The sequence below is a fragment of the Cebidichthys violaceus genome, unplaced genomic scaffold, assembly GCF_023349555.1.
Source record: "Cebidichthys violaceus isolate CVI_PGR_0920_01 unplaced genomic scaffold, fCebVio1.0.p SCAF_5, whole genome shotgun sequence".
NCBI lineage: Eukaryota > Metazoa > Chordata > Actinopteri > Perciformes > Stichaeidae > Cebidichthys > Cebidichthys violaceus.
Genome location: NW_027176705.1, coordinates 2,416,155 through 2,428,056, shown reverse-complemented (window position 1 = coordinate 2,428,056; position 11,902 = coordinate 2,416,155). Strand labels below are relative to the sequence as shown.

At 40.0% G+C, this 11,902-nt stretch overlaps 1 protein-coding gene across 1 annotated transcript; it reads right to left on the bottom strand.

The window, feature by feature from the left end:
* Nucleotides 1–372: 372 nt before the first annotated feature.
* On the bottom strand, nt 373–11,071 carry lpcat2 (lysophosphatidylcholine acyltransferase 2). Its single transcript, XM_068730612.1, has 14 exons — nt 10,816–11,071; nt 10,269–10,411; nt 8,267–8,484; nt 7,761–7,873; nt 7,456–7,516; nt 7,087–7,145; nt 6,620–6,654; nt 6,366–6,420; nt 5,582–5,664; nt 5,086–5,211; nt 4,741–4,894; nt 3,751–3,849; nt 2,930–3,071; nt 373–2,755 (listed from the first exon to the last, which is right to left on the bottom strand). Exons 1-14 carry the CDS (start codon nt 10,924–10,926, stop codon nt 2,577–2,579), a joined length of 1,578 nt encoding a protein of 525 aa, XP_068586713.1. The 5' UTR covers nt 10,927–11,071; the 3' UTR covers nt 373–2,576.
* Nucleotides 11,072–11,902: the final 831 nt, after the last annotated feature.

Below are 11,902 nucleotides of genomic sequence, written 5' to 3'. Positions count from 1 at the left end.
TTTGACCATCTTATCTAATTAACCAATGCCTCCACCATAACCGTCCCCACCTCCGACTGGGAAAAATATTTATTGATTAATACTGATGCAACCCCTTTTTTGAATCATTATTATTTAGTTATATACACTTGGTCTTTGTTCTGGAGTGCAAATGCACAAATTTAATAATAAGTAAGTAAAACTCCAGGCATCGGTATTGATGAGATCACAGTTTCCAGGCTGAAATGTAGATCAAAGAAGGAAGTTGTTCATAACGTTTGGAACCCTGGCTCAGATATAAAATAGTCAGAAACCATCACACACATGTTATAGAAATAACTAGAACACTTATGGGGGGAAAATGACCTTCAAATTGAAAAAAATCACATATAGTATATGGAAACTTTTATGGTAAAGAATTAATACATATATTACATTGCTCTCCAAGTTTCACATTCCCATTTTATATTGTTTCTAGTCTTCTTCCACCCTCACAATGAAAACTGGTTGGGTCACAAAAAAGTCAAATGAAGAAATGCAATGCAGATAAATTGAGCAATTATAGCACATAAGTCGTAGAAACACAATTAAGAAATTGCTCTGGTTTTTGTACATTGAAATGTGTATATTCAAGATCAAAGATCAACTTAATTTGTCTGCTGGTATTAAAGTATAAAGGTGATGACAGTCATTCATATCGTGCCTTATCTTCAGTTTCAGTGCCTTATGATTAATTGCAACATTTGCACACTCATGGATTATTTTACCCTCACCAATACCGTAAATCTGATTTGAATTTAAACATCATTGTTGTCTAGCACTACCGTTAATTTAAAATACAGTCTCAAATGATACAATGAGTAAAATTCAAACTGATACTTGAAAGTATAAGAACAGCAAACACACACATAATGGAATTATTGTAGGTAACTACTGGCACCTGGTGGTGGTTTAGAGAATCAGAAGTACTTCCATAGCCCCTTTATTGCACCTCGCTTCATTAAAGACAAAATCTACAGAAGTCATTAGTTCTCTCAGTGGTGAATATAAAAATGCCGGCAATATTAAAATTGTACTCTTTGTTTTATTTTAAAAAGCAAACTTTGCAGTGTTAACAAAAAAAAAAGAATCACATAATTGCAATGCGCCTTGCTAAATAAATAACAGTGCCGCTAGTTAATCTGAAAGCATACCCCACTGGGATATGATGTTGTGAAGAAGCACTGTTGCCTTTTTGCTCACAAATTGCCCTATTTTTCAGTGGTTGATTTGCTTTAGTAAACTTAAAGCTACATAGATGTGCTGCTGTCTCAGCAACAACAGTCTTCAGTAGAAATGCAAATAGATACACATGCAAAGCAAACCTCTGGCTAATTATACAGCCGTCTTACAAGGTCCGTGTCCCTGAGCACTGAAAAAAAGTGTAATGCACAGCATGTATGCTCTTCGTAGACATAGTTTTAATACAGAACATCTGTGGGTTTGCCAAATTGGAGAGATCTTAATAAAGCTTACTGTACATTAATTATACTGCAACACAGAAGCACATGGACTCTTTGCTTAAATTTAAAAAGGTGTTGGTTTGGCAATTTTTCTTTACTCATTTACAGAAGACTACAGAGACAAAGGAGAAGGTACACAAAGCTACGTTCATCTAAGTCCAAGCTAGGGTAAGCTCAGGATACACCGAATGATGTATCGAAGTGAAAAACATGGTGAGTCAGATTAAGTATATCATGAAACGCTGTCACTAACTTTACACTTCTAAAGATTGCAGGGCGTCTAAAGTTAAAGGCGCTAAATTCAAAATCCAGAGCATATCTGTGATGGATTGCCTCCACAGGGCTCTCAACATGGCAACGTCTGTTGCTAACAACGCTAACGGTGCAAACAACGGCAACAGTGCTTACAGAGTTAAGAGTGTTAGCCCGGAGGGAAACCGGAGGATAGGCGTTTTGCTTCCGCAACAAGGCCGCGGGTCAGGACGCTGTTATCAGCTGTAACCGCTGTATGAGCGCACTGGGACTAACATGCACGGGCATGTCCGCCACCAGACCGGCTACGTAAACGAAGCACAGAGAAGCTTGGATTACAACATCTACAGAAGTGTGTCTTCATTCTTTGCTCAGGACGCCATTACTCCACTATATCTTTACATAGCGAATGGTTGTTTGCTGCTATGTTAATGCTCTGAATTTTTAATTTAGCACCTTATAACAGTGAGGGCCCATGTGACTTTTCTGACATATTTCCATCCTAGGATTACATTTTAATTTATTTTATTGTTTACACATAACCATAACACACCCACACACAAAACCTTAGGGATTTAAAAGTCTGCAATATGACATTTCTTGTGCAGTGACTTGAGGGAGTGGTTCTTGGAAATCTCTATAAGGCACTAAAATTGAAAATAGAAGCACTCTAAAAACTATATATAAAAAGGCAAGCACACAAACTATAATGTGGATCTGCTGTGGCAAATGACTTGAATCTGCTTAAAGTCAGAAGGCAGATGACACTTGTGTTTTTTCCTTTTCAGTGCAGTGGCTACAGTGTTCTGTCTCTCAGAGCAGTCAAGGAGAGTTCAGTCATCCTCAGTCATCTTTTTTGTCAGAGGTGCTGTCTTCCTGTTTTTCAGCTGAACTGGTCTGACCGGATAATTCCAGATCACCTGGACTCGCCTCCTGGATAGCTTGGTATCTCTGTAGCTCCAGGTAGGTGGAGAAGAGCTTGGCGTACTCCGGGTGGGTCATGGCAAAGTCTTGAAATTCAGCTGAAGAAACACAGGCACAGAGAAAAAACCTCAGGATACATTGTAGCTCAGGATAAGAGAGGTACAAACAATAATGCTGTTGATATTTATTGTACATATTCCCATTCCATAATATGCCGTTGGAAATACAAAAGGAGCTTAGAAGAACAAAATGTAGCGTCCGTGTCTACTCACTGAAGGAGATGAAACCAGAGCCGTCAGCATCAATCTCCTTAAAGAGTTTGGCCATGTTAAGATTGGACACACCCAGAGCTGAGCGCAGCAGAGAAGTAAACTCCTCTCGGGTGATTTTCTCATCCTCATCTATATCAAACAGCTGCATGAGAGAGGACAGAAATGGAAAACAATATATTTCACTTTCAAATTGTGGCATGTTCAAGAAAAATACTGGTTATTGAGGGTGTGGAAATAGGTAGGCGGGTAAGAAAAAACAAAAAAACTAAATTCAGAAGTCAGAAAAAACAACATTTCACTTCACATTACATAAACACCAGCAGTTTGTCCAAAACCACATCTGACCTTATGGCCAGCAAAATGACTCCATGCTCTCCACAAAAGACAGACATTGTTAACTTGACATTATCCAAGCCTCTCTGAATGCTGCTTCTGTGCTTCCTACAGTACTGTCTGCTGTGCTCGAATGTCAGCTAAAGGCAGGGCTGGCTGTTTCAGCTTAGTCTTAGTACTTTTGCATTCTGTTATTTTATTGTTATCTTAATATTTTCTTTTTATAGTTATATAAAGCGTTATAACTTCAATTTACCAAGGATTGTGTCATAAAATCCAAGAAATATCTGCAGGAATCCAATCAGCATGATCAATATGGAACATTTGTGATACAGTGGCGATTATTCGCACGCACAAAGCAGTCTTAAGGAGCACTCGCTTGGGTGACCTGATTAAAGATGGATGCTACCATACACATTTCTGTATATTTGTATTCAGTGTGCATTAAAATACAACAGTGCAATGTCAGAAAGAATATTACTGTGTACCTGGAAAGCCATTCGAAGCACATCTTCTGTATTAGCTGGTCGACACAAGATGGTCACGCCGATAACATACTCTCTGAAGTCTATGGTGCCATCTCCGTTCTAGACGGGGAAAAAGAGACAGCGATAAAAAATACTTGAGTCTGTAAATGTACAGATATTATTGTGATGGATGGTATTTAATCCTTTATGGTCTAGAAAAAGAGTTTAGTCTGGCATCAACAGTTTTGAATGTTAAAAGGAGGATGGGGAATTTCAAGGGTAATATATGTTTAATAGCATAAGTGATTTCTATAACTCGCTATTCTCTGTTACTGGAAAACGATGAGTCATAGTATTTCAGAGGAAAAAGGATACTCATTGAACTGGATGTAAAAGGGCTGTTTTTATGCTTTACACTCAAACCTCTGGTCGACATACCAGTGACAGAGGCCAAACTACTTTGATATTAGTTTCCTCTCAGGCTGTATAAATCCTGAACCCACACCATGATGTCCTCCCAATGTTACTTTAATCGGTACACCTGAAATGCCGTGATGTAATATGTATGCAATTCTGTAAATTGAATATTAAGATTGTTGTGCATTATGTTGTCAACCATAATATTTAAAGGGCATAATAGCTTCGTGCAGTATGTGTTAGGGCCAGTTTGACTGTACTAAGATTTATTCCAATCTGTGTGTCAACCAAAGGAAATTCAGTATTTAAGTGTTATTATCTCAGCCAGGCGTAAACCTGGGGAGAGGTTATGTATTCGGTCGTGTGTGTGTGTGTGTGTGTGTGTGTGTGTGTGTGTGTGTGTGTGTGTGTGTGTGTGTGTGTGTGTGTGTGTGTGTGTGTGTGTCCTCGACTGAGTGACTGTGAACCTGTGTTTGTCCTGCTACGCTGTGGCCAGAGACACAGTTGGGCGAAAACAGTTTGCACACGGTTATCGTTTTGGACGGTGTGTTTGGCTAACAGCTAACGGAACTATTTGATATGCATGTCTCTCACCCTGTCAAACAATGCAAACAGCTCCTCAAGGGCTGGGTTGACAGGCAGCTTCAGGAATCTGGCAAACTCCTCGATGGTGATCCGTCCCCCTTTACAAGAGCTGGCAATTGCTGCAAAGCCCTCCAGCTCCTTCTTCACATTGTCCCACTTCAGACTGAGAGAGCAGTGCACAATGAGGAGGTTGTGGTGTACGTCATACTCTGTCATACTTTGCATTTTGCATAATTTCTTTTGAGCTACATTGGTTGTCACGACATAAAAACAACAACTCTCAAGCCACATTTTGTAATTGTTGATGTCCCTGCCTGGCGATGCCTACAGTGTACTTAAGTGAAATGTTCTTACTTGAGTTTACGGCTAATTTTGGTGAACTCAACCAGGCCGGCCTCCATGGGCAGCGTTAGCTCACCAGCTGAGATCATCAGGCGGCAGTCTTCGTATGTGTGGTCTGTCACTGGAACTCCCAAAGTCCTGAAAGCAGACAGTTTGCACATACAGGGGTCAGCTCAAAGGCCCGTGATGCTCTTAAAGAGCCGGATGCAACAGGCCAGGAAGACATGCAACAGTCAGACAGATCAGAGGAATGCAATAACCAGACTCATTGTACATTATAGTAGTTCTAATATCAGTCAGAAAGCAGAATTATTGGTTCAATATAAACCATGGCCATTGTATTAAACAGCATACTCTCCACCACGAACCACTTATTTAATTGGCTCATCAACTTACATGTACTCCATATGTGTTTTACATTGTATGCATTAACTGTATAAGCATATCAACTTGTGTGTGCTTGAGCAATACACAGTGGAATGTGCATTTCAGACCAATTAACACTTACTGGGCCATAGTTTCTCGCACTCTGCTAGCAAACAGAGGAGGGCTTTTCTTCTCCTCCTCTGTGGGGATATGCGTTGGCAGGAACTGCAAAAACAGAGAAAACGGGCAAAAAATGTCACATGGAAGGTCAAGCAGAAAGTAAACTCCTAAATCTTTGCATGGAAACCAAATCCCTGAATGCAGGAAACGTGTGTTGTGCTTAGTTTGATATAGTATCTTGGAGAATGCGCTGTAAATTAAGGCTACACACTCTACACACTGGCAGAGGATGTCACTGATACTACCAATAAAGCTGAACGCGGTTGAATGCCTCCACCAACCAGTCAAAATGCAGTTTACATCCATGTCTTTCCAAAATGTCATCACGTCATCGTATTAGACATTTGTGCAAAATTATCACAACTAACATAATAATACATTTTATAGTTATTGCAAAAACTGCGTTTTGTGAGGTCCCAGTGACTTTTGACCACCAAATTATAATCAGGTCCCCGTTTGAGTTCAAGTGGATGTTTGTACGAAATGTAATGAAATTCCTTTCAGTCGTTCCGGAGATATCACATTCACAAGAATGGGACAGACGTGAGGTCACAGTGACAATGACTTTTGACTCTTTCAAAATCTAATCAGTTCCTCCTTGAGACAAAGTTGTGTCATATTTGAAGAAATTCCCTCTTTTTGCTTTTTAATCTACAAAAAATAATTCAGTATTTATATCCAAAGAAAAACAGTTTGTAGAATCTTTGCCATAATAGTAAGATGAACATATTGGGAATCCCTGTTACCTCTATCTCTACTGTGGTGTACAGCTGGCACAGAGTTAGAAGCAGCAGCGTCCTCCTGCACATAAAACAAGAAGGACAGTCGGCCACATATATCGATCCCGCAGTACAATAGTTGTTGCAGTACAAGGCAGTAATGTTGCTGTTATCGTGTTATAATCACGTTTATTGTCTAAGAAAAAGTAGCAGCAGACACCACCTTCAGAAAACGTGCATACTATAAGTGAAACATAAGAACATGTAGCAAGCATACTTACGAGCTGAAACCCTGCCAAGTCCAAGACACGGTATCCTGGAAGACATGCATAAAGCTTCATAAAACATTAACACTGAGATACAACGGTATACACGGTGTTGTGTGATACAGCCGTTTGTATACTGTTGCTATCAGACTCTTATTGGGACTTTGCAGTTGGACAGTTCAGCCAGCCAAATTCATAAAAACCGAAATGGCGAACAACTTGAGAGGATGCCAACAATGTCACCGAAAAGATGTGCAGATTCAGCTATCTGAGAAATCCATGTGCTTCTGCTTGGATGGATAAACTAATTATCAATACTGTAATTCACTGTGTGTACAGTAACAGGATGCATTTCATCTCTGACTCTGCCTCAATGTAATTATCTTCTGTGCAAACTGGTCCAATGTGGCCCCTTTATGAATTTGTCTCTCGATATGTGGGGAGAAACATATTAACGCTTTATTACAATCACAATCGCTCACCAGTTTGTTGGGATATCTCATAATCACAGGCTGCACAGGGACCCCGGGAATAAAAGCACCTAGAGGAGGGGAAGAGAGTGTGAAAGACATAAACAACATGTCAATGCACAAACCACATCATGTAATGAATGAATGGAGCAGTGTAGTATCGAGTGTTCTTCCTATTGTTAAACCATTCCGCTTAGTTGATTCGATTTAAGTTAAGGGGGACATGTTATGAACTATTCACTTTTTTTCCTTTAGTATATTAACTGAAATACTTCATGTGGTATAAGCAGCAGAAGGAATTATATTTTTTCTGTTATAAATTTCCTTGTTGCACATATACATTTACTGTACATTACATAATTTTTTTATTTAATTTCTTACCTTGTTTGAAGGTGATGAGACATGAGCGATTTGTGCACGTTCCCTCTGGAAATATCAAAACCTGAGGAAACAAAGCATCATTACTAAATGTTAAAATGACAAGTATTATCAAGAAGACTTGCAACCTGCAAAGTCTGCTTTTGAAATAATGGTTCTTGTTGTTGAGTAAACACTGTATGTGCTTTGGCTAATTGCATGATAAGTGTTAAAAAAAATGTTGTCTCTACAGCTATAATAAGTGTGAATACAAGGTAAATATTAGGGGAACTTTTGCTGGGGGGGGGGGTTTGTGTGTTGGGACAGACCTGTGGCCAGCGGCCTCCTGACTTGGCTCTGCTTTCAATCTCCTGGATTGTATTCTTCCTGGAGTCTGGGTCCTTTCTGGACACCAGCACTGGCTGAAGACAGCGCACAAGCCCTAGAGAGGGGGCAAAACACAAACATTACCGTATACTCCTAGAAGAGGAAAATACTAATGTTTTGTCTTGTTTACTGTCACTTTAATGGGCGGGCCTTGGTTAATTGTACATCTTTATTGTCATATTGGGATTTTATCCAATAGGCAGTATAAGATAAGAACTTTGCATTTCATAGGCCTACATAACAAGCTTCCTGTAATTAAGATCAATGTACCTAAAAGGTGTTTGCAGTCAATACAAAACATGAGCGAACACACACACACACACACACACACACACACACACACGCAGACACGCACACACACGAGGTTGAGAGAATCAGAAAGCCCCCACAAACACACATTCCTTTCCTGTTAATGATAGCACAGGAAAGCAAATGATAAGTATCTCACTGCCAAAGATGGGTGTAGCCAGATTCTCAACACGTGAGACGGTGGAGGGCAGGCCTGCAACAATACACACAATCCCATCAAAAAAGGTGGAGTGTGGGGCCACAGCCAGGATGGGGGCCTCACTGCTGTTGACTTGCTTGCCCTTGACCACCACTCTGAAGCCCATGCAGAAGTAGTAAGTCCTCCCCAAAGCCGCCATCACTCTCCGACACATGAACCTGGAAAAGACCACCACGTTTTAGATTACTGAGTTTAGGAGATTGAGAAAAATGTTGATGTGTAGCTCAAATTGCACTACTTTGTTTCACACTGTTATCAGCCATGTTAAAATGTCTCTTGGTTAATTATTATCACCTTAAGGGTCATGCGGCAGTGTTTTTTTTTAACAAATGGACTGAGCAGAAGTGTTTCAGTAACAGGAAGAATTACACCATTTTGTACTTTTCTTGAATTTTACAATCAGCAGTCACTTCCTCATAAACTAGAGGAAGGGAAGGATGTCATCGTATAGATTCAGACAGAATTATGAATAATAATGTGGAACTTTTTAAATATTTGTCAAGAGTATGCAAACATCTGTTATAAGCTGCATTCATCTTTCTGCTCAATGGAGCAGGAAGATGAATGTGACGCAACAGTTTGGAGAGTCTAGAGCTTCCCCCGAAAACACAAAGCATCAACAACACCGGGATACACTGTCAGCTGATCACATTGTTATGGCTCACATATCGACTGCTTAAATAAGCAGAAGGCCCAGAGCAAAAAAGAGCAACGCAGGCTGCCATTTGGAGTTTTGTTCAGATTCAATGGTAACATCACAAACACTATTACTTGAAGCACCATGTTCTCAATTTAATAAATACTACAAGATTGTGAAATTTGACTATTTAATAATCTTGTCCTTTCATTGTAAAACCAAAGCTTCAGTTATTTAACCCCTCCCCAGAGAATATCTGAGCCTGTTCACAGCAAAGCAATAAGTAGGGGAGAAAGATAAGCTTCTCTCTCGTTTCCGTCGCCTTCACCATCTTTGGTCATAATCGTTTAAAAAGCTGGGGCCTAAGGTCACAAGAATGTTCCTGTTAGCTGTAGCGCTTCTCCCTGTGCATACAGCATCTGCTATCTGCACAGTTGAACAGTTGAAAAGGCTGCACCCCGTTTTATAATCGGAAGTAAAACACAGCAATTCAATCACTACTAGACATTTCATTTCGTCAATCTATGAATTCTTTTATTTAGCCCTCAAACATCACTAACTCTTTCTTTTCTCAGAACTGAGGGGAGCTGAGCTTAAGTAATGCTTGTGGTGCAGATATGATCTAAAGCAACATTATTCGGTAGTAATGCCAGCTGCTGCACATTCTTCAAGCCACGTCAGGAGCTATTATTTTGAGAATATGCTGCTGCCACTGTGTTTTCCTGTCCAGTTTATGAACCCAGGAAATACATTGCTTCTGCTTACTTTCTTCTTCTTTGCTTTAAGTAACATGTAAGAGTTTAGTGCAGTTTTTTGAGCTATGTTTTGCCATGCACTGAATAGTTTGGCTCACCTACAAAAAAAAAAGAATATTAGAGGCCAACTCCCTCTTTGTAGGCGTAGCAGTCAAAATACATATTGTCACAGTGTTTGTAAATGCAGCTGCTTTGCATACATAAAACTTTTGCATGCCGCTGCACTGGTAGAAGGAAGTGAAAAACAATGTGTAAGTGTGTTTCTAACACCATAGCCTGGGTAACTTTGCATGCATTCGGCCACGCTCAATTTACTTTAGCAACCAAGTGGAAAAGAAATAATATTATGTATGTAAACAAAAGTGATTTAAGTAAGGCAGCTGTACTGTGCAAACGTTATTAAGCTGTGTTGTGATTAAGTGAGTCTGGTATTCACAAGGACATGAAACATGATGCGAGTCTGAAGGATCTGGTGGGTGTGAGGTGTGTGTGAGGTGTGTGTGAGGTGTGTGTGGTAGCTCCTTGGGAAGGCTGTTTGCATCCTAGTTACCGTCTCCAGCCTGTCATTGGTTCCACAGCTCCTTTCAGTGGGTGGTTGAGGGTTGTTATGACAGCTACTGGCCATGTCACCATCAGAACCAGGGACAGAAGGATGGCCCGAATAGGGACCAGGAAGATTCCCAGGAGGACACACTGCATGGAGAGGGGCACACACACACACACATCATAAATTGCAGGCCTATACCATTTAAGGGAAGACTGCTGTCAGGGTTAACTGCGGGCTGGCTGTTGAAATTTTTCAGAGCAAACATATGCACGAGTCTGGAAATCCTCACCACTGGACAGCTTTTCTAGAAAGCACACAACGGCTCTCATTGTTTGTGCTTTACAAGCAGATTGTCAAAGCCTCGTTGGAGAAGATTATCGGCCCTGGTTACACTGCAGCCTGTGTGTATGTGTGTGTGTGTGTGTGTGTGTGTGTGTGTGTGTAATCTCACACATCAGATGTGTGTGTGTGTGTGTGAGCTGTATAGCGATGATAATATTCTGCAAAAGCAAGCCTTTACATGACCATAGATCCAGAATGCCATACTCACTTTTATTATAGCAGCTTTGGTCAGTGTGGTGTCTTGAATAAACGGGTTGATGACCGCAGGCAGCAGCAGAGATTGTTGCCTCGGCAGGGCGAATACTCGCTGTGGCGGCATTGCAGTCCAGTGAACGAAGACAACGGGCAAACGTTTAAGTCGAGACGCCGTTATGTTATCATTTCACTTCCTCAACGGTGACCCTGCTCTCTCATTTCTCCCCTGTATCGGACGATCATCCGGCGCTATCGCGACCACAGTGAGGCGAGTGCGGAACCAGACAAACGCTTTCAAGCTCCACCTCCAACGTGGTTGCAGCGGGTCTCTGTGTGATTTTTTTAAAGCCTTTTTTTCAAGCCTGCAGACGGATTTTCATCCATTTCTACAATCTGTGAACCCTCATTATAAGTGTTTGCAGGATGATATTATTCCTTCAACGTATTTCTAATACATATTGGAATTTATATGTAAGCAAGACGCCAAAGAGGTGCTGTCAGTGACCATGCATGCATTTGCTTTGTGCAAATACTGATTATAGGAAACCGATATTTTATCATTCTGTGCATATGTGTCCAACGACACTAGAAATATTAAGCAAGATGCGAATAAGCAGCCATTTCAAGGGAGAAATGGGACGTGTTCATATAATTGTTTACAAGCTTTCATAAATGTCCACATGATGGCGCAGTTTCATAAACAATTCTCATTTGGTGCTTCCCTAAAAAGAAAGTCATAACTTCTGTATCACTGAGCAATGGTGGAGGGTAAGTAGGTTATTTACTCAAGTAGTCCTGCTGTACTGAGTGCCATTTTAAGGTACTTTACTTTTACTTCACTTTGCTTAGTACTTTTATTGAACACTACTGTTTCATACTTGTACTTCACTATATTTTACCTATAGGAATATTGTAGCCTACATTCCATATAAACACATGATAGCATAATGATATCATCACATACCATGCATTGGTAGTCTTATATTATCACTTGAAAAAAATATAATTAATATATATATATATATATATATATATATATATATATATATATATATATATATATATATATATATATATTAATTATATTTTTTTCACCATGG